Here is a 26,930-nt window from a genome sequence, read left to right as displayed (position 1 = left end):
TTTAAATAAATTTAATAAGTTTAGAATATCTCTTTATCACCAGAATCATAGAAAAAGAAAGATAAATAGAACATAATAAAAGTTTACTTCAAGCATGGTCCTGTAAGAGTCTGTTTTGGGCATTTAACAGTTAAAGAAGCAGTGGCACGCTAACCGAGCACATTAAAACAAAGAGTTGGCAGCTCCTGAAGGAAAAGAGCTTGTGCTCCACTGTTCCAACTTGTCAGTCAACTCATGCCAGCACTCTCCCTGTCTGCCTCTTCTCCACACCCTCATTACATGTGTCTGTCTGGACTGATCTGCTCATCTGTTCAGGGACTCTTCTGACAAGTCAAAAATTCTGCCTCTTTCTGCTCTGGAATTGGATCAAACCACCTCGGCTTTTTTTCTTTTTTTTTTTTTTTTTTTTTTTTTTTTTTTTTTTTTTTTTGTAGCCCCACCAGGAGGCTTTTTGCTTATGGTCTCATTCTGTTTGCCTTCACTACTTGTCTGTTTTTGATTTGTAGAATGGAGGAAGCCGAATTGCTGAAAGAAAGATTCCAGGCCATAACAGTAAGTACTCATGGTTATAATTCACTATTAAAAAAAAAAAAAAACGGCTTAGAAGTAATATTAGTAATGAGCTGCTGTGTGTTTGCTGAATAATGATTTAGCTCAGGACAGAAAAGGAAAAGACTTCATTAAGACTTTAATGTTTGAAATTGTTACTTAATAATTCTAGTTTATAAGATATTGCTTTAAGACAGCTGAGTTGACTGTAGTGACTTTATTATGGGTTGTATTGGTTGCACTGCATCTTAAAATTAAATTCAAAGCAGTGAAAGTATGTGTCCAAATCACTACTGGACAGTCTAAAGCACACATTACAGAATGTTTGCCTGAAGGTCAGAAGGCAGCTAGAGAATTCCAGAACAAATCAATTTTCACATTTCACAATGTGAGATTAGAGATTTTTCATTTGTACTGTGGAATTAAATACAATTCCTGAATTATTAATGATCTGTCATAAGTATTGCTGTCTGAAAAGTAAAAAAGGACAGGCTTGGATTAAGCAAATTCCTCCTGTCAGTTTTCAGAGGACAGACTCAGTGAAGTTTATGCTGGAGACATTAGAAAACATTTTCAGTTTCTCTTCTAAGGGGAAATCTGAGTGATGGTTTCTAGTGTGTAAAAGGAACAACTAAACTATTTTTAAAGTAATGAAACCTGATGCTATAAAAATGGGCTGAAGCTAAATCCTCCTCTGAGTTGATCTACACCTGAGTGTATTCAGTTACAAAAGACTTAAACTGATACAAAACGTGGCCCTTTGAGATAAAAGGAAACCTCCGGAAGGATCACTCCCTCTTCTCAGTTAATAATAAATAATGGAAACAAAGGTATTTGCCACAGTCCTAACATGACAGATTAGTTGTGAAACACAACTAGCAGAATAAATGGTGGTCAGAATTAAAAAATACCTTATTGGAATCAAAATAAATGTAAGGCATAAATGGAAATTTATGGGAATCTAACAGGTTGGGTTTTAATTCAGTTGAGTTTTAATTATGGCACTTGATAAGAGCCAACAGGACCATTTACTGTATTTACTTGAGACCTGACACAAGCCCACAATAAGGTAATTTGAAATGTTTTAGAGGGTTTAGAATACATTTGTTTGTTTAACTGCAATGTTGCCTGAACCAGGGTCATAACCTGAACTTTGTCTCTAGTGTATGGGCTCAAAAGATAACAGTTTTGGCACTCCAGAGAAGTCCAGGCCTCACAATGTGTTATGCTCCCTGGGTTCCAGGGGCAGGAATGGGGCAGCACTCTTGGCTGATGAGGACTCCTGTGAACATACTGAGGCTGGCGTCCTCCAGCTGCAGCTTTGTTTCCAAATGAATACTTTTAAAGGGCTTTTTAAAGAAACTGGGGTAGCTTCCAGTGTCTTGCATTAGAAGAAATCAGAAATAATTTTTGGGTTCTGCCTATGACTTCATTTATTACACTTAATGTGTAAAGGAGCAACGTGCTCTCTGCTTTCATCAATCCAGAGTGTTCACTTGAAACATGTGGAGTGTGATGACTGCAGAAACAAAGTAACCTGAGAAAGGGGAAGTTATCAGCCCCAACAACCTGCACTAGGAGTTGTCCAGGGAAACAACACCCTGCAGTTACAATGGCAAGCTCCTCCATGGCTCTGGGGGGGGTTGGCTCGAGTAAAGTACCTGGGAGTTTCAAGTGCTGCCTTCCAGATGTTTGCTGTACAGGATCTAGCAGGATAGCAAGGGGCACTCCAGCAGGCAACAACTGCACCTGCACTGAAACATCGGTTTCTGTTGTTAAATACCTGTCTCCTTGACAGCAACACAACCAGTAAGAGTTTTCAAAGTCTTCTGCAAATCTTTTCTCCTTATAACAAACAAAAAAGAAAATATTATTATTGGTTTTGTTCATTTGATGCTCCCATGTCTCTGAAAAGGAAACCTTTTCCTTTGTTATGTAGCTACTACCTGCTGCTGGTGTATCTAGAATATAAAAGCAAAAAATAAAATGCCTTCATTTTGTTAGAAATGCTTTCATACCTTAAGATATGAAAGCTTTAATACTTTTGATGCTTAACGGGTTTTAATGTCTGGAAAATTACAAGAAAATAAAAATACAGTAGTTAAAACATTAGCTACTTCATGGAATTTGACAGTATGTGGCATTTGCCAGGGGACCAAGACCACCATCTTTGGCACCACTGTAGAACTGTGACACAAACTAATGGACTTGGCAGACAAGATATTTCACAAGACACTGCCCTGTGGATGCCATTGCTTTTCTTTCAGACAGATCCAGTCTAGAACAAAATTCATTTCTGTGACAAAAGTCAGTAAAGAGTCCCACATGTTTCAGTAGGAGTGAAAATTGACACCAAGTCTTACCTTGCATTGATGCACAACAGAAAGGAATTGCTGAAGGTGCTGTGCCATAAAAAGCAAATCCTGCTCACATTAACAAGAGCCCAGTAAGAGAGGATTCAAGGACTTCTGCCTGCAACATGATCATCTGCAGGGGCAGAGCATGAGGTTTAATACAATCATGGCTCCCTTAGCTATGCAGGAATAAACATTTATTCCTTCAGATGTACAGTCAAAGCTTCTTAAAGCAAGACATGATGTGCAGACAAGGCATAGCAGAATGCATGGTAAAAAAGTGTTCTAACAGGTTTTTAAAGTTATTTTGGCACACAAGGTTCAAAAAGATTCCTCATACTTCTTAGCTTATGGAATTAGACTAAAATAAATAAATATATAGACTAGACATATAAAAGACAATTTATATCAGCTGATTTAATCTGGATAACTGTATAACAGCTATTTAATACCTACCAGTGAAATTATATCATGCTAGAACACCAGAGGGTACAAGAAGAAAACTTTTAGAGAAAAAACATTGGACATAAAAGAAATATGGACCTCTGGAGAAAAAAAAAACAAACCACAGGCAAAATTTTCTTTACTGAATCGGTTCCTTATTATACAGTTAGTTTAAAATACACTAATTTATGCCTTCATACTCAGGTTTCTTTCTATACAGTAGTTTATGTACAAATACTCATTTCAGACTGCCCAAACTCTTATTACATCATCACTGGTACAAAAAGAATACTCAAATTTACTTAAAATATTTTTTTAATAGTATAAACCAAGTAAAAGTTCATTCTCTGGCTAAGAATCTTATCTAGAACTTCAGTAAAAACAAAAAGAATTTTCCTTAGAATTGTAATAATCTGTCAAGACAAGCTCTTGTCTAACACTGCTCATCTAATGATGGGTTATTTAAAGGCCATTTATACCATGAGGTCAGGAATATTTCCTAAGTAAGAAAAGTGTGAAGATCAGACACCAGATACTCTGTCTTCAAAATCAGGTCTGGCTAAGAAAAATCCAGCATAGCAGCTTTTGGATAAAGACTCACACAAGGGTCATTGCAGAAAAAATACATATTGTAGTGATCCTAAATCTGTAACTTTGTTAATTGTATTAAGGAGCTTTGGCAAAACACAAAACCACTGCAGAGATAAAAATAGCATGTATTTTGAGGACAGAGCCCCACCTGTTCTGCTTGGAGTATTAAAAAGGCAGACTAACACCACCAAGGAAAAATTGTAAAGGGTTTATAAATAAATGCTATACTTTGCAGACTGTGAGAGATCAGTGTTTTGTTCACCTATGAAATCACAGCACAGTACCAGTAGTATCCTGACCAGCCTGTATCCTGCCCTTGGTCCCCACAAACCTTGGTGGCTTCTTCCACTTCCTATCCTGTCCTTCAGAAAAGCATCCTTAGAGCCTGTGGCCCCACTGCTAATTTCTCATTTCCAGTAACAGTGCAGTGATTCAGCCAGGCACACCACGGCTCTTCCTGTTTCCACATCCCAGATCCCAGGGAAATGGTGAACAACTCCCAGCCTTATGTCCAGCACTTCCTTACTGACTTTCTCCAGTCCTTACATACAGCTGGTTCCACAGGTGGGCTGAAAGGGCGAGGCTCTTCCTCTGTTTGTGAAGAAGTTAACCCCTTCCTAAACCATACTTGTCTAAAAGCAGACTCTCTATTAAAAAGCTACCACTTTTTTAACAGAGCCAGGCTGTTCTAATTTAAAGGAAAGAAGGATTAGCCTCCATTCAACAAACGTTTCTGCACAGGACAACAGAAGATGCCATTTACTCCCCCAAAATGTATAAAGAAATAAGTACAAATATTTCTTGATTGGCATATGGCAACGTGCCATGCCCAACAACAGAATTTTACAGCATTAAGACTGACCAAGACAATAGCCCATTAATACACCTTACACCTTATTAAAGTTACTTTCCTTTGGCATGACTTCTTTCCCCCTGGCTGCTGAGGACACAAGGTACTAAATCAGTGTTTGGCATCACACAGAGGAACCACAAGGTTACTTCATGTGACAGTGCTATCCAAAAACAGGAGAGGCTCAAGCATTGCCAGTGTTCAGGCACTGTTCACCCATTTCCTTTTTTCTCTATTCTGTAATAAAAAGGATTAAGGTGGCACGAGGATAGACCAGCACTACACGAGATTTATCCTTCTAAAGATCAGCAGTCACAAAAACAGTCTGAGCACAAGCAAAAATTTTCTTTATAAATTGAGAAAACACTACATATGAAGTATATTATATTCTTCTTTTCTCATCTTTATCATTGACTAACAAAATAAAATTCTAAGTCTTTGTTTATTCCTGTTTATTTCAGCTATTAGCCACAAGATACATAAACTCAGTCAGTGCTGGATTCACTGACAGCCCATTTCATCTAGTCATGTATCACAGCTGCTAGGTGCAGACCATGCAGACTCTTTCCTCTCCTAAATGATGCGTGGGAGGCCTTAGGAATTTTGGTCAGGACCAAAATTTTGGTCAGACATTTTTAGTCTCACTGCATGTACAATTTTGCTCAACTGTACTTTCTTCCTGTTTTTGATCCCTACCATTCCCAAGACTAAATAATTTTACATCATCCCTCCTCTGTGGTCATTAACACATTTAAGTGTACTTTGGAGAAAGAGTGGTGGAAATCATACCTGTGTAGGATCAAGTTATTGCTGAAAAGAATTATGCACTGCCTAAGCACCACATAAGCTTTATAATAAGGCTTTATTTGCATGGATTGATTTCACCCTACTGAACAACACTTACATAATAATTTTATTAACAAGTAATTTCTCTAAACAAAGTTTTATTGTTCTTAATTTGTAGGACAAAAGAAAACTGCAAGAAGAAATTACACAGAAACGTCTAAAAGTAGAAGAGGAAAAAATGAAACACCAACATTTAAAGGTAAGTAAAGTGTTAGATTTATGTAACTAGAGATAGCTTCAAGTCATACAGCATGAATAAAGGTTGGGGATTTTGGAATGCAAATCTTCATGCATTTAAGTCATGCTTTTACTGTCAAATTTTCACAGCTTTGTGGAGTCTTGCCAGGACTCCATTTGACTTTAATAAGCATCACTCTTTGAAAAAAATTACACCAAGGAGCTAAAGTTACTTGATCACTTACATGGCATAAAATGAGATCATAACCAGGAAAAACTCACAGATGAAAATCAAGCCTCACATTTCAGACTGGGTGTGTTCACTCTCTAGTCCCACAACAGCAATCCCACTTGGTACAGGGTGCAGCAAAATGATAAGGTTTAATTGCATTTTTTTCCTAGAATAAAAACACCATATTTATTTGGCTGTAGGCTTTTGTCAGCTTGTTTAATTATTCTTTAATAAAATAATGCAGTTTCTTTGTATATTCAAAAAAAAGTATAAATGCCACAAATATTGTTCTCAAATATGGCCCAGTAAACTCAGGATTACAAAGTCCAAAGGTATGAGAAATCTACAGATCCCTCTGCAGAGAACTGAAATTGCAGTGATGTCTACCCAACACCACTATTCTTAAAATGTTCATAGCAGTTTGGCAGTGCATGTCATTTAGAGAGATGAGACAAAATCTATGCTTCTAGAAATATGCAAGACTTGGTATTTTACATATTCTTTTCATTATGTGAGCAGATAAACAGTCTCAAGAAAGATATATTGAATCTAACACCAGGAGCGTGGTGCGTCTCCTCCAGCGAATGTGAGAGAAGCATATTTAAAACACTCCTCTTCAAAACAGACACCAGACCCTGAGTTTCATCCACCCTTTTCTTTTTTGTCAAGCCAAAAGAATGAAAAGCCACTATAAACTAGTTCACTGGGCCAGGCAAGCCAACCCACAGCTATGCCCAGGTTTTATTGGAAGCTAGTTACTCCAAGGACAGGCTTGGCCCTTTGTGGAACATCTTGTCTAAAAGGGAGGGGGATATCTTTTCCAAGTCCTGTAACCTTTGAGTAGCAAACATGTGATTCTTCCATCATGGTACATGGCTACATCGAGTACTGAAAGTTTTATTTCAAGTTTCCATGTCTATAAATCCAGATGACTCTTTTGCCCTTCTTTATAGAGGGATAAACTGATCTGTTGTAGACAACTAGCTAATCCTCACTACTGCTGTGTGCAGACAGAGCCCTAGGGCAGTTTCCTTACCGACTTAGGACATGTTCATAGCTAAAATTAATAGGTTCAGTGGAGTTTTAAAAGTTAAGAAAGCAAAAACCAACCTCGCACTTATTCTGAAAAAATTTTATGGAGTTTTTAGAGAGGCTAAAACACTCCTGGAAAAATACTACTGAAACGGTTTTACTTTGGAAGAGAACAGAGGATGTGAATTCTCTGCCTGTTTTATGAGAAATCGACAGAGATCATACAGAAAAGCTTTTAAATTAAATCAGTCCTATTGCATATACAAAGCAAAACAAGGATCTGTTGAGGAAATTATTCACTTGGAAAAGAAGAATCAAGCAAACATTTAAATATATATTTTAAATATATACTTACATACACACATATGCTGTGTACATACATATCATTCGTTATTTGGAGCACACAAAATGTAGACTTCTTTTTCCAGCTCAGGAATATGACAGGCACCTAATATCAAACACATTAGTAGATTAACATCTTTTGCTTTATATCCCAGAAGTTTTGTCCCTTAACGAACATTCTTGCTTCAGACTAATTCAGGTATTTCAACGAAGTCAAACAACAAAAGGATGCAGTGCATGAATTGCTTTAAAACAGATTTAGACTTCTAAAACATTTAAACACTGCAGTAAATTTTATTAAGGGGTCATTTCCCTACTGATTCAGGCTGATCCCACCCATTTACACACATACCAGCTGTGTGCATGGTGAAATCCAGTTCTCCATGATCTGTTAAGACAACTCACACCTGTCCCCTAGGAAACTATTGCAGGTTAGTAAATCTCAGTGCCAGTGATATTCTTGTTAGATGGATAGCACTATCCTGTTCCTCATTTTGTCCTTCCTATTTATAACCCTTAGCAACAGGTTTAAGATATTCTTGTTAGATGCACTTGTTATTCTTGTTAGCACTATCCTGTTCCTCATTTTGTCCTTCCTATTTATAACCCTTAGCAACAGGTTTATCAAAAGGTTGTTGGTTTGGTTTGGGTTGTTGTTGTTTTTTACTGGAGCTTTTCTTTGGTATGTTTTTGTTTGTTGCCTAAAAAAGGAAGTTTTAGCTTCATTTTTGCAAATAGAAATCCCTGCTCTGGCTTCCCAATTATTTTGTTTGCTGCCTCCAAGTAAACTTGTTACTAGAAATACCTGAGGGATCATGACAGATCTTAGTTATTTGGTAGAAGTGGAGAAGGAGCATTTATTCCCTGCATGTGCGCTTCTCTCAAATGAAGCGGAGGGCATGCAAGCAAATACACCTCTGTGGATAGGGCTTCACAGAACTGCAAGGGGTATTGGGGGCTGCTAGTGTGGGTACAGAAGAAATTTTATCCAGTATTTCTAGATGCTCCAACAACTAATCCTTCCTCCTACCTGGAGTCCTTCTCACTGAAGCAACAAGGGAAAGGACCAGACAGAATTGTTTGAAAAGTGCAGTCAGTACTGATTTGCATGTACTTCCTAAGAGCTTTCACAGTTTAGTTTATTAATTTTCAGGCTTCTGACATGCCTGAACGCCATAAGTGCTCGTCACATACCTCCTCCTTCCAGTAGTTAACAGTCTTGAACTACTTCTTTTTTTTTTTTTTTTTTTTTTTTTTTGGTGGAAAAAATGTGAAAATTTTTTATGACTCCCCAAAACTGTAAGGTAAACTGCCCTACTCCTGGGACAGCAAGACCCACAAACCCAAGACACTTTTGCTTTCCAGTGAAGGATGAATCTCTCAGTGCTAGTCTAGCCTTGTTAAGGATGATAGTGGAGTTATACCTGGAGCACACACTGTAATTTATTCACAGAATCTGCAGGATACTGCATGGAACTTTTGATGTGACCATGAACCACAAAATAAAGTGATTGCTTTCCAGCACTCTGGCCCTTCCCAGGGTTTTATCACATCACAGTGGACAAGTATCCCTTTCCCTTAACACACAGAGCCTAATGCAAAATGAAAGTGCTTTCATGTCTGCTGTAGCACATGCACAGCCTGGTTCTGAGCTAGAGACACTTGGTCATGGAAGCAAATGTTAGAAGAAAAAAACCTGTCAGGCCCAAAGCAGCTGCTCCTGCACTGGCTCGTGCCACTGCCTGGATGGAGCGGACCTGAAAGTATCTTTTATTCAAAGGTTGTTTCCAAACTACACAATGTGTCATTCTTTCAAAAATGGCTCATTAAATGAAAAAGAATACATGACATTTAGTTGGGAGTAGCAGCAAACTGCTCTAGAAACACGCAAAAATAACACTATTGTGCTACACTTGTATTTAGGGAGTTTGTTTTCTTGGCCCTAACCCTAAAATGACAGAAGCTTTTGTTGATTTTAATACATTATATTGGTTTCTGAGGTCTACAGTGCCAGCCCCACTCTAAATCTTACAAGGAATTACCAATTTATTTTTGGAGACATAAGTGCTAGACTAACACTGTTCCAGCCAATATGAAAATGTCACTTTTCTAGAGGCCCTATTTATAATTAAAATCTAAATAGCTTGATAGAAAGGGAATTAATAACTATGTACACTCCAGCTTGAGAATACAATATTTTGTGGTAACTACGATCTAGTGTTTGTGTCAACACCAGGCTACCTATTTACCAGATAATGTAAAAATATCCTATTAAAATCTGCATTTATTTCACTAGAACCTAAAACACAACTGCCAGGTAGTGCTGCAAAGTGATTCTACAGACAGAGCCAAGCCTCAGAACATCAGTTTTTAACAAGATGTCCTAGGATCCAGTGCTGAGAGAGACAGAATACTGTCCTGCAGGCAAAGGCAACTGTAAACATTGCTCTTACATCCTACAAGTAAAAAAATTAAAAGCACCACAGAGTGTCCAGACTTCTCAGCAAGCCTGTTTTAGACACACTTTCTATGACATTATATGTCAAGTGGAAAATTGCTTTTGACTGCAAGGTCCTGCATATGTATTCCTCTGCCAGTTGGGCCTCAGTAATAACCTCATGGAAAGTACACAATTAATAGAAAAGTGCAGGAAGCAACAGTTGAGGTGACTCAACACAGGATGCAGGCAGGGATTCCAACAGCCCCTGCAAGCAGCACTGAGGTTAATGCAGCAGTGCTGGGCACACTGCCTCAAGCAGCTGTAGTCAAAATTCAATGTAATCTGCATCCACATCCTGCAATTAACAAAACTGTGTGGGGGGAGAAAACCAAAAGCTTAATATGGAAACTAGACAGCTCAAGGAATCTAAATTATAACTGGGACATTCATTGTTAATTAGAGACTTTATATGTGTGCTCCTTTTTGCCTGTTGAAAGAGTATTTCTAAAGAGTCCCAAATGCTTCCCCAAGGCAGCAACTGTATTTATACCCCTGAGTTAGACTGAAAGGAGTAAAAAGAGTGCAAGAAAGTTGGCATGGTTTACAAGTTTCAGCCTGCAAATATGAATTTATCTGTAAGAACATTTTTTATTTTACCAGGAGCATTTTTGAGAGCTCTGATGACTTTCAGGTACCACTTTTCCAGTGTAAAGCAGCTGTAGGAAGCAATCAATGCAAACAATGGTATTTTTCAGAATTTGAAAACTCAGCTGAGAGAGATACACTTATCTGTGCACATACAATATGGCTATTTGCAAGCCACCAATGCACAGAAACAACTCCACAGGCACCAACCAGGTCAGGACCTAAATACCTAAGCTCTGGATTGCCCCTGCAACAGCAGCTCTAAATATACAGCAGGTCTGCTGAAACACTAACCAGGCACCACCTGCCCATGCTCCACCTTTCCACTGCCCCTCTTACCCCACACATCTTCACCAGCAGAAATGTGAGTTCACTACCATAAGCACACAAGATCCTTTTAACTTCTAGGGGTACCATTGCATCACTAACTCCCTAGAGATCTCTTACTCCTATATAACCTTATTTACAGAAACTTCTCATCTTTTATACCTCCTTCCAGAAGCTATGCAAAGCCAGGAACCCAGAAATTGGGGCTATTGAAATAAAACTGTTGGGCTTCTCACTGGAGCCTTTCACATGTGTCTGTTGTATGCAAGGTTGTACAACTGGTTTGCTTTACTGAAGACACACAAACCACTGGATGCACTTATCCATATTAATCTGTTATGGATAGCAGCTGACATACTCTACATTTTTGTTGAATGAACTAATAAAATGGGATATTGTTCCTAAAGGTTTTGCTTTTAAGTCCATCTCAAAACACAAAAATTTAGTATTTTTCTTCCAGTGGCACTCTCTGTGGTCAGGTTGCCTTATGCTGGATAGATCACAGTGCTGTGGATGACATCTGTGGCATCAAGACAAATACAGCAAATTGTTAAACACCCTAACTCTTAGCATTCACTTACTTGTCTATTTTTCCCCTTCAGAAAAAGGTCTTGCGAGAAAAATGGCTCTTGGATGGCTTTAGTTCTATGACTCCAAAGGAAGAAGAAGAAATGCAAAAGCAGAATCAGGAGGACCAACAACGGACTCATGAGCTGGAACAAGACATTTTCAGGTAGGGAAGTACCCCTGCCTTGTGTCTGGGTTAAAATGGTCCCATCTTACAATCCTACCTTATTTTGTAAGAGATGAGAATATCAACAAGTGCTAAACACATGCAGAGTAAAGCAATTCTTGTCATGTTTTCTAGTCAGTCAGAATTAGAGAATACAGAATGCAATTTTCCATACTGTAAAATGTAACAAACTGTACAATAACTATATAGCAGAGTATTTGTTTCTCTAATTCCAGATATCCTTTCCATGCTGTATTTGGTAGGTGTAAGCCACAATATATGGGGCTTGCTCTAAGATAGCAACTGTTGAATCAGAACTTTAAAATAACAATAAATTTTGAAAGTTCTCTAGTTCCTCTAGGCCCTGGCACAGCCTTTAATACCTGACTCTCACTGTAACAGCAGTTCAGAACAGTACAGGCTCCCTAGCCCCATCAGTAACACTTATCCTCAGTTTTCTATGAGTTTTGTGCTCAATTTGGTCCCAGAAACCTGCTATAGCAAAGGTCTTTTTTGATCTTTCATTAGAGATGTTTCTACAAATCTCATCACGTGGTGCTTCTCTATCCCACAGGGCTAGAATTTAACTGCAGAGACAGTCTCATGAAAGACTCTTATTTACCACGGACATGGTTCCAGGTGCTTATTAGCCCTTGTTAGCCCTTCTCAAATACCACAGAGCTGTGTACACAGTCAGCTCCTTCCCTGGGTCCAGGCATACTGACTGGCACTACCCCTTAGCACCCACAGAAAAGATTAAATGTTCCTGTGCCTTTAGATTCTGGAAAGTTTCTTCATCCTTTTTCAAGGCTTCTTCCTCTATTTCAATTCAATAGCATTTTCCTCTCTACTTTGCTTCCACTGCCCTCCTACACATGCTCTTGGTAAAACTGTCACCAGGATTACCTCCTCTGGTGATCTCCCATCCTCTTCCCTCCTCACTCCATCTCTGACAATAATTCTCTTGGCTGACAGGTAGCAGCCTAGTGCTACTTTGTCCTATGATTATGGTGACTTCTTGCTCAAAAGCACTTTTCTCTACAGAACATCTTTGCACACACCTCTGTAGGATTCATTGTTGCAGTGGTAGGAGGCAGACAGCAAGCCCTGAAAACACGCCAGGAGGCTGTCATTTTGAAGGCATGCAAGAGGGGCCCATAAGACACTGTGAGTGCCAGAAAAGAACAGCATCTAGGGCTAGAACGGGCTAAGGAGCAACAAGGAAATGGTGCTGAGCAAGCATTTCCCCATCAGACCACTGGAAGTACAGCCCTTCTCTAAGCAGTGAGAGGAAAGATTAGATTCTAAGTCCTGCTGACTGTGAGCAAAGCCTGAGCTAAGAATTTAGGAAGGTTTATTCACATTTTTTACTATAAATTAAATTTCCTACCACTCCCTAATAAATGTTTAGCAAGGGCTAAAAAAAACATCCACATTGCCTTCTAAATAGCATTACATCTTGTTTATATACACCCAGGCCCATTTCAAACCAGCCAGCAGTGATACAGAAACCTAGGAATAAAGTCCACTAATAAATATAAAATATGCATCATACAGTTCTTGCACAGTGCTTTTGCTACACCACAGTTATCACCAAAGCTAACAAAAGACTGTCTGACCTTTGACCTGCCCTGTAAATCAAACATTGCTAAACTGATCATGTGGACATAGCATACAGTAGAAATAAACTGAGAGGCTCAGTAGAATTCTTTCTTCTAAACATATGACTATTAAAACTCACTTGATTTGGAGATATTCAGTTCACTCTATTGATTATTCTGTGTGTGTTTTGTCTTCAGTTAAAAAAATTATGGATCACTTCAAAGACTCTTTGATTACCCTTAGACATGCCTTTTTTTCTTCTTTCTGCTGAAAGGATTATTGCAATTGTTGGCAAATTATTTACAGTAGTGGCATGTGCCTTGCCATCAACTTTCTAAATGGCATCTCTGTTTTGAAACATTCTTTATTTGAGTGTCAAATTGAGTGGTGTATGCCTGCTAATCAGTTCAGATTTGAGCATTTTTTTTTTATAAAAGGGAGAAGTTCCATTCTTTGTATCAATGACAAAACAGTGAATAGCAAGCAGCCTGAGCCACCTTGGAGACAAATGGGTGAAAGCTTTGGTTACAGACAAAAAATTGCATTTACACTGTCTGTCCCATTTACCCTCTGTATATGTTGGAAACGTCAGTGAACCAAGTGAGCACATCCTTGGTCATGGTACAGGCTGAATGAAGAATTAAGAGTCCTGTTTTCTCACTTAATCTTCAGCTAATAACACTCATTCTTGATGGAATTAGTTGCTAAACAACATATTTAAAAATGCAAAACAGCTAAGGTCTATTCAATTGCTTGTAATATGATGCATGAAAGCAGACTCAAGGCTACACTAGAGGGCTGCTAAAGCATTTGACTCACCTCAAAACCTGTGAGAGCTTGCTAAACTGCCTTTTCCCCTCAGTCTAGAATTCTTCACGGTGGTATCTTCCTTTCTGCTTTTCATTCTCAAGCCATTTATTTTTCCCCGGGGTGGCAGTGATGCCAACTGCAGCAGATCAGCTGGTGGCCAGCAGCATCCAGGCAATCTCCATAGATTTTCTTAATTCAGCTGCTACTTTGGCAGAGAAACCTTTCAATTAGTGTCTTGACTTCTAAGGATTCTTCTCTCATCCACACCTCTATACTACTAATTTCCCCCTCTCAAATAATCAGTGCTACTTGAAAGGAGGACAAATATTCAAAGGATTGTTTTAATACAGTAGCTGTGTCATACTTCCATTTCTTGCCTAAAAAATGCAGCACTGTACAAAAGATAGTTTCATATAATTGCTAGAATAGTTGCTAGACCCTTTCAAGACAAACTGGGATATAACTTCATAAAAATGTGATTGACTTAGAAGTTTCTAAACATTTAAACACACCAGAAAGACCCTGGCCTAACTTTGCAACTGCATGATGTTATAAGGGCTTCAATTTCTTTGAACTATACAAATTCCATCTCAGAAGTTTTCTTTCCACAAATTCCAGAGTGCACGCTCACAACACACTCTGAAATTGAACCATAAAATCTGTTGAGAGTATAAGTGCGAAAGAGGTACTTAGAGTCCAGATGCAATTCCCATTACATGGCTATGAGAATTTCTCTCTAAACCCACTGAGTATTGAATCAGGTCTCTTAATTACCATAAAGAGTGGGTGTTGGTATGTATAATATAAACTGCAATTTGTTTCTTGATCACCCAGGTAAATATACAGTTATTTATAATTTTTGATTTATTTGGGGTTGCGTTTTCTCTTTTTCCCCACCTCCCTTTTTTCAAGCATCTCCAAGATTTTTCCTCCTCTTCTTACACCTGCATGTCTAGGGGTGCTTAGAGCCAAGATTGAAATAAATCTACAGTATAAGTTAATGATTTTTCAGCTTATTATGCTTCTGTGCGTTTTTAATAATTTTCAGATTATGAGAATATTGTGATCAAGTCTCATCTAAAAATAAAACATATCAATAAAAATAAAATAATATATTAAACAAAGACTGTTCCATAAGAAGTGCAAAAATATGGCACATGGTCATTACTTTCTTTTATAGCTGTCCAAAAATATTCATCCCCCTTGAAAAATTTTTTAAATTCTAGCAGTGTAATCAGTACCTTTGATCAGGGTTCTAATGCCATCTTGCAGAGCTCAGGTCCAAAGTGTGAGCAGCTTTTAAATATTTCTTTAGCTTTTACTTTCATCCTGAAGGGGTTTTTTTCCCATACCTGTTCCGAGGTCTGTGATACCTTTGTATATCAAAAAAGAGACGTTGTCACCAACAGATAAAAGTCCACATAACAGCCTGTTAGTGTAGCTCCACATATCTGAGTTTAAATAGGGCAAGAGCTATAATGGTAATTCAGTTTCCTCAGCCACACAGAAGGAAATCAATAATGCCAATCTGTCAAACTGCATTCAGCTTTTCTAGATTGATTACTTTAAAAGGATGGCAGACTTTAATCATTCAGCGTGAGTTGGTGTAATATTGTGAATCCTAGCACACAGCAAAGAAGTCAAAATACAAAAATCCAACACTTCTTTCCCTCAGGGTTATAGGCCAACACTTCTATAACCCTGTCTGTAACTTGGTCTCAGATCATCTAGTTGTAACTAGTCTGACTGCTCTCAGTTGCAGCTGCCTTAGGTCTACAGTCATTGATTTCCAGCATGGACTAAAAAAAAATAGAAGGCATATTTCACTCAAATATGGAAGCTTTTGAAATTTCCTTTTTTCTCCTTAAAGTTAAAAGAAGTTCTTTTTAAAAGAACCAGGAGACTAAAGTTATACAGCACTAACCTACAGCATAAGACATTCAGTTCAGTCTCACTTAAGAGTTAAATCTGGAGTTGGATTCTAGATCTTCATGGAGAATTGACTTCCCAACCACTCAGCTGATAAGGTAAATTCCATCTAAAACCCAACAAATATGCCCTTATTCAGAAAAGGGTAGTCTTGATTGGAAAGAATAAAAAATAGGAAACAGGACACCTGCTTAAGTCATTGCCTTACTCAGAGAAAAAATTGACCAAGATACTTTACTTTAGCAGTGTTCTTTCTCCCTCTCTGACACAGAGATTCAATTTTTTATCTAGGACTTTCTGTCTAGAAGTGTTTTCCATACACTTATGGAATAAAAGGAAAACTCTTATCAGGAAAAAAAGATACTTAATCATTGTACTCAGCTTTAATATGCAAGAAACCATACAACATAGACTTAACACATAAGAAGGGCAGGGAAAGGAGCTGCAACATACCAATCTACAGCAAGTGTCAATAGCCCAAAAGATATTATTACTTCTGAGCCTCAATATTCCTTTTACATAACAATAAAGGTTTTTAAAACAAAATAGTTAACCCATCAGCCAAGTCCTAACTGGCAAAATAGTTCATGTTTAAATGTGGAAGGCTTTGTTTTTTGTTGGGTTTGAGGTTTTTTCTTTTTAAATGAAAATACTATTTCACACCTTTTTCCCAATGTGTGTGAAACCATAAGTTGATCTCATATAAGAGCAAAATTTGTCAAGATAATTAGAACCATCTCTACTAATGTCCATATTCCCAATGCATCAACTAAACAGTATTGTTCTCTGCCTGATATGAGATCAAATGCAACTGTGATTGCAGACTGGAGAAGGAAATTGAGGCTCTGGAAAGACAAGAAATGGAAGTCTCAGCTAAGGAAGAAGCAATTCTAAAGAAACTGAAGTCTGTTGAGAAAACAACAGAAGATATAATAAAGGTTAGTGCTATATTATTCCAGAAATAGAATTTATTACTCAATATCATCATATCCAGGGAAAGGGGAACTAGCTGGGATCCCATGAGTGGTCATGAGCTTTTGTCTGAAGTGACAACAGTTCAAATATGGAGGGGTCAAGGTGTTACATTTCTTTAAGTGCCCATACGGCTCCATTTGCTTACTTATGAGGGTGAGGGAGCAATTCCTATCTTTACTCAACTACAGTACATCTCTAAAAACAGCAGCCTTGCATCTCAGCCAGAGACAGACACACCAGGTACAGACCAGGTATGGAGGCTGGTCTATTCATGCTCCTTCAGGTGATGTGCCCAGCTGAACTGCATTATTCTCCTCACCAAGTCCCTGACAGAGATTATGATGTATGTTAGTGTTCTCAGCCATTAGTCTTTGTCAAAAGGTAATTTTAGTATTTTTAAATCATCTTAAATCATCTCAAAAAATACAGTGATGAAACCAAACTTCAGTTCTCCAGCTGTTCTTACATACACGCACACATTCTCTGAAGCTACACAGGGAGATCAGTAAAACTGGAAAGCCAAAGTAGGACCTGTAAAAAACCTTTGACACCAACCAGGTTGGGCCACAGTGGGAGGCTAGGTCACTGTTTAACACTTCATAATATTTTTGTCCTTTCCTGTGTGACTTGGAATCATAGTGGCAAAAGACTGCAGAAATTTCACTCTCACTTACCATGCTCCAACTGAGCACATTTCACTTTTAGCCCCTTCTCTGTATGAAGCTATGCACACAAAAGGTTAAAACTATCAGGGAAACCAAAGCACTGTCTAGTTAATATCTTAAAAGTAACTATCACATTTATTGTTAATGGTTCTCTTTCCCACCTAGTCTGTGAAGACTGAAAAAGCTGGATTTGAAAAAGGTACGTTTAGTCAAAAGAATATTTTTTAAAAGGTTCTTGTAGAAGTAAGTTAAAACATACTAATGCTTTGTGGATCTGTGGATCTTCTTTACTCAGAGGCAGCAGACTACATATATGCCAGCATCCCTGACCTTCCCAAGCATTTCAGACCTTCTGCACTGAGAAGTACAGCACATGCTGACACAGATGATGAAGAAAAGAGAAAAGGTACTGCTTATTAGTAACTCCAGAAGGTGTCAATATGTATAAAAGCTTCCTATATATTGAATCTAATACTTTAAGCAAAGAATAGACATCACAGATATGAGACATTAGTTCTCATTTAAGCTGTGTTACCAGTTAGGTCATCAAAACTGAGAGGTGAGACAGTAGTGTAAAGTATGTGCCACTGGGAATAACTCTTTTCACCACTGACACTTCTTTCCAGCGCTTCATTTTCCTGCCTGTCACAACTAAGTGCAGACTCCCTTCATATCATTCATTTCACATTTTCTATCTGCACTTACAGCTGTTGGGTAGCCAGCAGTAGTCAGGCTATTTCCCAACTACTACAAAGCCTCCCAGCCTTTCAGAGTGCCCAAGACTCTCTGGCATTGCAGCACGTGCAGCTCTTCAGCTGCTATTGCCCAGCATAACGCCAAGGGCCAAGGTTAAATCTGGATTTCTCAGTCTATCATGTAATGAAAACTGTCTCAACGGCTGATTCTTCCTCACAGAATGAAACTATTTTTTCCACAGGATAAAAGAGGACATCCAAAATGAGAATCTAATATATGAGTTGTGTATGTGATAATTTCACATATTTAATAATTTATTCTGACAGTTGTTCTCTATCACTGTCAGAAGTCCTATATTTCTTGCAGCTACTGCATTACCAGTTTAAGCACTTGTTTCTTTCAACAGCATTGTTTGCAATGGAAATTAAGGTTGAAAAAGACATGAAGACTGGAGAAAACACAGTGTTATCAACAATACCTCTTCCCTCAAAGGAGTTTAAAGAAACAGGAATTAAAGTCTATGATGATGGCAGGAAGTCAGTCTATGCAGTGTCCTCAAATGGGACCACAACACAAAATGGGATGGATGAACTTGCTCCTGTGGAAGTGGAAGACCTGCTACGGCAGGCAACTGAAAAAAATTCTCAGTCTCCCACAGAGTACCATGAACCTGTCTTTGCAAACAAATTCTGCAGGCCAGTTACTCCTCAGAAAGACAAATTAGTCCCAGGACCAAAACCGGAAGGCACTGACAAAAGAGAGATGAATGGATTTAGCAATCATCAGACAGGGTTCTCCTCCAAAACAGAGCCCTTTATGCAGCAAAATAAAGAGAATGGCCTTGATCTTCCAAAGGTAATACAAACAAAGTCTCCCTCTCCAGTAATTTCTCATACAGAGAAGAAAGTGCACACTAATCCTGATAACAGGATGATTCATAATGAAGAAAGAAATGCTGCACATGAGGAATTAAAACCTTACCAGGATACAAGGGAAAACCATAGTGAGACAAGGTTTTTAAATTCCTGTCATGCTAACGCAGCATCCCCTGCGCCTCAGGAGGAGGAAGATGTTCGGTACAACATTGTGCAGGCTGTACCTTGCTACGTGGATGAATCCGAACCTGTAACGATGGTTTTCATGGGTTACCAGCGCGTTGACGATGACGACACAGAAGCAAACCAGAAGCTGGCCCCATACGATGGGGTTATCCGTGCAGAACTGGTCATCATTGATGACGAGGATGAAGACGACAGCAAATCTGAGAAACCAGCATATCATCCCGTAGGCCATTACAGTCAAGTTTACCAGCCACCAACCAGGAAAACCACAGAAGCCCAACAGACAAACCCTGTGAGCAGTCTGGGTCCAAGCCTGAACAAGGTACCCCACAAAAACTCCATCTCCCTGCAAGAACAAGAGGAACGCTTAAGCTCACCGACACACCATGCTCATCTTCACAGCCAGATGTCTGGAGATGGTACAGAAGATCCCTCACTAACAGGTAACAGAAAAGGAAAATCATGTCACTGCTGCTCGCTCATGTAGCAACTTGATATTGCTCTTATTTGCTGGCAACTGTATCACTTCTGATATTGTTTGGATTGTTTCAGACTAATATACTATTAATAATATTTTTTTGCTCTTGTTTGTTAACAAATACCAATCTATATTTTAGATCTGTTGAATTATTTTGTCTTCAGCAATGCACTAGTTACCATATCAAAATTTGAAAAATAAACTCACAGAAATTCCATTCCTGTAACCTTGAAAGATTGAAAGTGGTTCTCTTTCAAGTTCCATTAATGCTACCAAAATTAGCAAAATTAGTTTTCATTTCTTGCAGGTAACTAACAGCATTGCTACTTAACAATTCCTCCTCCCTCACTGGCATGTTTTTCTGCCTGTCTGCATTCCAACTACTTCCTAGACCATCCAAGTTACTCCTTAAATAAGAAAGACTGCTTAATAATCAGCTTTACTTTGTATTTTTAAGGAATCAACATTGCCAACATTGTCTTGATAGTGCTTATGCAAGTTTTAACATTTTTCCTTTAACTTGAGCTAGACATTTTTATAGCTTCTGAAAGATAATGAAACAGTTTTCATCACTACACAGTTAGTTCAGTAGTCCACAGAGTTATTTTTTAATAACTTTTATATTCTATTAATACATACAGTATCTATTTCTTACTATAAAGTTTTTATTATAAAAGTTTGAAAGCAATAGCAAAATCTTCCAGAAACATAGAAAACTCTTCTTTATGATTATGTTGCACTTTAATGCATACAATTAGACTCCATTTAAATATGCTTACAGAGCAGCAGATTGCAGATTAGCCACATTCCACTTGAAGGAAAGAACACTGGTTGAATTACAGGAAGATCAGGGGTCCTCATGCCACATTCTCTCCTCCAGAGAATTTGCAGGAAAAATGTAAGTTTAGACCCTGGCTAAAGCTGAATTGACAGCCCAGGAATTCTTTACACGACATGTAAAGCCAAGAGAGAGAATGATCTTTGGATCATGTAAGAACTTTCAAGTATTTTTGCATCAGTAGGCAGCGGTTGGGAAGAACTGTTCAGCAAGCAAGGCTCTCAGTTTTTAAGAGTACCATCATCATGGAGTGATGCACACAAAAGCCAGAAATATTCCAGCAGTGCTGCCCATCCTTTCTGATCAATAAGGCCATTACACTTTTCCATTACCTTTGCTTTCCTCAAGCACCGATTCTGCCATCTATGTACTTCCCTCTGTTCTCCAGCACCAAGGGGTGCTGCCAGGAGCTTTTATATAAGCAACTGGAAGCAGAAGCAGTTAGTACTGGTAAGATAAACCACTCCAGAAGCTGCTCCAGCCCATTATATTTTGGGGATGGTTCCTCAATTCCCCCCATCACATAAGTATAAGATAATGGAGAAGGGACACTCACCCACCCACCAGCAGGTTTCTACTGAAACAGGTCATTCATCCTACAGCCTGCTGAGCGAATGCTCCTGAAACTATCCTGGGAAAGAGTTGTCCAAGTAGTAAGTACAAGCTGACAGTACCATCCAGGTGGGCCATGTACAGGCCATGAGATGTTAGCTGAGCACCCTTATCTGTACCAACACCCACTTATTTTTGTCTCTCAGGAGATGCATCTGAAATTTTTACATTTTTCCCCTTCCACTCAGACACTTCTCCAACAATCTGGGTTCTCTCTTGAGGTTAATAAAAAATACTGACTTTCAGGAAAGGGGACTAAGCACAAATATAGCAAAGATATTTGACAATCTGTCCTGTAAATCTGTATTTGGTCTCAGCCATTTACTTATAACTATTCCACCAATAAGAAAATGGCCAACTGGGAAAAATGGATCCCAGCAAAATTACAAACAGTTTGGCAATTGCCTCAAAAATTCCCCCAGTCAGCACTGCCTCCAAGTGAGTAACTTCATGTCTAGTAGAATTTGGAGCTAAGCCACACTCTTTAGCCCTCCACTTATTTATTGCCACTCCCTAGGACATTTTTGATCAGTGGAAAAAGCCAGGAAGTGACTCAATCTTTCCCAAGCAGCCCTATAATCATACTGAGACTTCTAAAAGAGAAACAAAACCAGGAAAGCCTCTCGATCTACAACAATGTAATTATACAGAGCTGTTTCTTAGAGAAATATATTGTTTTCAAAGCAGTCATTGATGCCCACCCTAGCAGGTTCACCCTAAATGCCACTAGAGAAAAGAGTGGAGTCAATTATTTTTGGTAGCTCATCATTCATTACTAAAACGAACAGTAAAACAGAAAAACAAATCCTCTTGGAAACTGAAGCTTTGGGAAGCTTGCAGCATTTAAACATTAAACAAGCACTGAGGACTCAAAGACAATGGAAAACAAAGAAGCACAGGACAGACCAGCATGATGGCCACTTATGTAACAATTTTTCTTTAGGAAAGAAATGAACCTTCAGAACAAGTTACTGAATTAGTTAGCAATGGCCAAGGACAAAGAAGCAGAGACATTGTTCCATGTGCCAATCTATATAGAGGCAGATGAGATTAAATTAGGAGCTTTTCATGCCCACAATCTTACAAAGATGTGGGGCATACTTCTTTCCACATAGCAGCAATTTTCTTTCACCCACAAGCTCCTTTCTTCACCAACATCTCAAAGTATGTGCCCTTAGAAAACCAGAGGGCAGAGATACAGAGAAAAGGATGACAACACTATAATTGGTACACCCGTATTTGCATTATTAGGACTTATTTTCTTCTTCAAATTTCAGGCAAATTGATTCAAGTGCAAATGTTTTGAAGATGCAATACTCATTAGGGAAATGAAAAGTCCTTGGGAAGGAACAAAGGCGAGACATGTGAAACGAATAAGGAAATGCAAAGCTAAAGCTGAATAAGCAGCAAAACATACTGACAGTTTGGAACAGGCTCTCATGGGACACGAAGGTCCAAGGCTTTTGGCAGCTAGCTAGTCTAGATGAGCTATTTTTTGCCTACCACTGGAAGCATTGCAACCTTCAAAAAACACAATGGAGACAGCTCCATTTCTGTTGAAGAAAGTAAAATACAAAAATCCTTTTTAATGAAGATCCATGCACACCACCTGTTCCTGTAATGTACAGAGCAAGACAAAACTAGACTATGGGCTAGAAGCTAGGCATCAAACTGATTGTTCTCGAACCATGACCAGGGCTTGAATCCTTCAGAATTCCTCAGCCTGTAAAAAGTACACAGTGTCTTTGTAAGAGCTAAGGTTAACATCAGTGGCTCTATGATATAAAGTTACACTCAGATGCTTCTGTGGTTTGCATCAACTTCAGCATTCAAAACATAACTTGAGTTGGACACTTGCTGACATGTGTAAATCAAGTAAACAGCTGCTTTGACCCCTCGTGTCCCAGCACAGAGACACATGCAGGGTGCAGGAATGAGACACGCTATTTTTGGTGACTCTTCAAACTAGCAAGTCAGAGTAATGGAGATTATTCCTGTTGCATTCTCAGATCAACAATGTGCTGGGGGAAGGCTTTTACATATCAAACAACAGCATTATATTGCTGTTCTAAAAATAACCTTAACAATAAATCATTGGCCTTTTGCTGTCCCTTTCAAACTTACCCCCACTACACCCAGATACAGACAATAGCCATACTGATGTTTATACAGGTGCTGTTACTGCATCAGAAATCAGGAACATGACTAAGTCCCACTCTGACTCACAACACTGGGAAAAAAGGAAAGTTTTCTCTGAGCATCACAGAAAAGGAAAAGGTTTTCAAACAGTTACAGCTCCCACTGAGGAGTTCAGTTTAAACAAAGAGTTTGTTTAATTATTCACGTGTCCTTTTAATCTGTCAGCATCCAGTCAAGGGCAAAACCAACTCTGTGTAATGTGTTAGTCAAGGTAACAGAGACAAAATAGAAGGTAGCTGTGCTAATTTTTAAATAGAAATTATGGAGTAATTTCTAAGTATACTCACTTTATTGTAAAATTACCAGAACTAACACCTTCTACTGATTTCTTTCTGTAACACTAAAACAATGCTTATTCTGCTGGATTAACTGCTGGAGGTATGTGTATTCTTCATTTTTCTAAATAAGGAGATTTTGCTTCAGAAATAGAAAGAAAGACTTAAAATGCAATGGCTTTGTTTATTTTTGCAGCTCTGAGGATGAGAATGGCAAAGCTGGGGAAAAAAGTCCTTTAACAGCTGTAATGACATGGAAGTAAAATTTACCACTCAAAGCAGATAAAGCTAAGAAGACTTTCTTCCACATACTTTTTCTGGATCATAATGCTTGTTTTGCTACTCTGTTTCATGGGCTGTTTTGCCCTCCGCATATAACGCAATGGACTTTAACAGACTTTCAGATTTGACCAACTGCCACATGCACACATATCTCATCCTGGATTTTGTTTAAAGTAGTGGGAAGCTACCTAAGGCCATAAATGCAGTGTATATACAAGTATGAAGACATGTGCATACCTGTTCTCACAATCAGAAATACGCTGTTGCTGTATACACAGAGCAGATAAACACCTATCTCCATGGAACTTCATGGGACATTGTTTCACATTAAAGTGTGCCAATCTATCTGACTTTGACTGAAAATGCTGTTCCAGCATTCTTTTCCTAAAAGCATTGGTTAATAAAAAGCAAAATGTGAGAGAGGAGCAGGAAGAAATGTAAATATAAAATATGCCTACCAATTATACTACCTTGGATGAAATGTAAAGCATTCCTTTTTAAGTGATACCACAACAAACAAAAAATAATTAAGCCAGCATATTTAAATATTTAGATCCCTTCTAGACCTCCACAGTCCATTTACCCTTCTATGTTACATATGACAGTGTAGCCATCCTCATACCCTGCTCTCTTCACCATCCCACAAACACGCTGCCCACCCACAACCTCACAGATCAATCCTATGCATAATAATATGAACAGCCTGACCTCCCAGCCTGCTGAGAAAGCTCTGCTTTTCCAAGAAACTGGTTGCCAGACAGGCAGTGCTGTCCATCAAAAAAACCAACCAAACAAAAACCCAATCAAAACAAACAAACAAAAAACCCCCAACAACAGAAAAGGACTCCAACAGCCATACTGTTTAGGTTTCAGTGGGCTGGGGAGCTAAAATCAGGCAAGCCTCCCACCAGAAATGCTGAGTTGCCAGTAGCTTGTCCTGCAGCTGAATACAAAGACCTGTTACAGGTGCAGACACTGCTGGGCACAGTTCTCCAGCAAGTTTCAAGGCTCCCACCAAAAAGCAGGTTAATTCTTTCCACACGGTAGAGGAGATAAGGGCTCTAAAAGCAGGTTCAATCACACCTAGAGAAATCACATCCAAGTCACATTTTCCAGTACATAGTTCCTGGGGAGAAAAAGTGCCTCATAGCACACTACACCATTGTAGTCAAATCAGTGCAACAGATTTAATTCACTATGTCTTAGCCTCATTTGGAACACTAAACAGATACAGCTCATGTTGTGTTATTCTGGTATAGCTGACTCTAATTATGCACCAGTAAAAAAAACAAACAAAAAAAACAACTTTAATTTTTTTGCTGGTATTCTTTCCAAAGCAGGAAACTGAAGTTACTACCTCATACTGGGGCACGATGGTAGTAATTGACTGATTTGTCGCCTCTAAACATTTGGTGGCTCCCAGTCTGATGTGGGTAATAATCTCAAACTTTAAGACTTGTCACAAATGGTTACCTGGAGAGTGGAATAGTGAATGAGAATAAATAAATTTTATTACAGTACACTTCCTCTATGTCTATCCTCTTGTTTGTTGTTGTTTTATAGTGGTTTTTTTCCTTATGCTTCTTCTGTTATTTGCTGGTTGTGAAAGCAGAAGGCTTCAGCCTCAACTCTTAAGGATACACTAAAAAATGAGAGCAGGTGAGTGACACAAAGTAGTCACAAACAATTTTTGTAACAGAAGCAGAGAGCTATGGACACTCATCCTCTACTCCCCCAAAAACCTGTACTATTAAACGTAAAGAATATGGAAAAGGGAGCGACTATCACCATAATACTAGTCAAAGTAGTTTAAAGGAAAGACTGGAAAATTTTGTGCTTCTGGAAAGTAGGAAAGTTCATCATCTGAGTGCTACAGCCCCAGAGCTTTCCTGCATCCTTTATCAATAAGAACAGAAATACAAGGTGGCAAATTATCTTTTCAAATGTCAGTAGAGATGCCATGCAAAGCTCTAATTCATCATTAAAGCCAAGTGATTTCTAAAGCCCCACAACACAAAAGTCTCTCTGAAGCAAAGCTGAAGCTGCAGTCCTTCTAAAGTGCAGTACCCTTTGTGTGGGATGATTGTCATAAACAGCTGTTTCAGTGATGCAGTTTTATGGTTTACATTATGTGAAGTCACTTTTGCACAGCACAAGGAAGACCAGCAGAAGCTAGACAGTGGTTGAACTAGGTCAAGTATGAACTAAAACAGGTGGCTCCAAACATGTTCTGAAGAATATGCCCTGTGCCAGTTCTGCTGTGCCACTTACGCAGGTAAGTGCAACAGTTTCCACCTTCACACAAATCCCTTAGAGAAGTCAGAATGAGATTTATGTGTGCAAAGAATTTCTCAGACCTACTAGCAGATCATCCCTATTAACCACTCTTCCATTCACTTGGACTTTTCTTACTTCAGCCTGCACCAAAGTTCTAAAACCACTGAGGTATTAACTTCTGCATAGAAATGCAGAATACTGCAGTTTTTGCTTGGTGACTGCTGCTCATCTTCTGTTGTCTGGACAAGGATATACCCACATGACAAAAGAAAACCATCCATATCTGCTCAAACAAAAGCTTAATAATAGATAGCAAGCAAACACCCATTCCAGAATGTCTATCTGTATGAGATGGCTTGAATTTAAAGACTGAGTTTCTGAAAATTTTTCTAAGTAGTTCATTTAGGAACACTTCCTATTTTGGAAAACCTTTCCATGCCAACCTCTCACGGACAGGTTGCAGGAAGCAAGCAAAGCAGAATGCTGTTATTTGAACAAGGGCGCCGCGTAGCGTTAGGAACTGATGGAACACAAAGCAGGCAAGCTCTCCTCAGCCTTCCCTGGCTAAAGGAAACACATGGCCACTATTACACGGAGATGGACGTCTCCCTACCTTGGGATTTTTGACAAAACAGAAAACAATGTAGCACTCAGTGTAAGAAGGAGAAT

The 26,930-nt window shown here is 38.7% G+C and overlaps 1 protein-coding gene across 2 annotated transcripts; it reads left to right on the top strand.

Moving 5' to 3' along the window:
- Positions 1-206: 206 nt before the first annotated feature.
- On the top strand, positions 207-25,504 carry PALMD (palmdelphin). Of its 2 annotated transcripts, XM_041483590.1 has the most exons (8): positions 207-552; positions 5,753-5,833; positions 11,432-11,562; positions 16,727-16,841; positions 17,709-17,742; positions 17,839-17,949; positions 18,646-19,743; positions 23,899-25,504. In XM_041483590.1, the coding sequence occupies exons 1-8, from the start codon at positions 508-510 to the stop codon at positions 23,940-23,942; spliced, it is 1,659 nt and encodes a 552-aa protein (XP_041339524.1). In that variant the 5' UTR covers positions 207-507; the 3' UTR covers positions 23,943-25,504. The 2 variants fall into 2 exon arrangements, with proteins under 2 accessions (XP_041339524.1, XP_041339525.1); XM_041483591.1 differs by lacking the exons at positions 207-552; positions 5,753-5,833 and having other exon boundaries at positions 11,448-11,562; positions 16,704-16,841.
- Positions 25,505-26,930: the final 1,426 nt, after the last annotated feature.

The sequence above is a fragment of the Pyrgilauda ruficollis genome, unplaced genomic scaffold (assembly GCF_017590135.1).
Source record: "Pyrgilauda ruficollis isolate IOZ18807 unplaced genomic scaffold, ASM1759013v1 scaffold6, whole genome shotgun sequence".
Lineage (NCBI taxonomy): Eukaryota > Metazoa > Chordata > Aves > Passeriformes > Passeridae > Pyrgilauda > Pyrgilauda ruficollis.
The sequence above is the reverse complement of the archived record's forward strand: the minus strand, read 5'-3'. Positions and strand labels throughout refer to the sequence as shown.

What these genes read in the sequence shown, in the direction of transcription:
- PALMD (XM_041483590.1), top strand. Translation starts at nt 508, where the DNA reads ATGGAGGAAGCCGAATTGCTGAAAGAAAGATTCCAGGCCATAACA. An exon ending in AAAGATTCCAGGCCATAACA is followed by an intron (nt 553 to 5,752) that starts GTAAGTACTCAT and finishes CTTAATTTGTAG; the next exon opens with GACAAAAGAAAACTGCAAGA. An exon ending in CTGGAACAAGACATTTTCAG is followed by an intron (nt 11,563 to 16,726) that starts GTAGGGAAGTAC and finishes CTGTGATTGCAG; the next exon opens with ACTGGAGAAGGAAATTGAGG.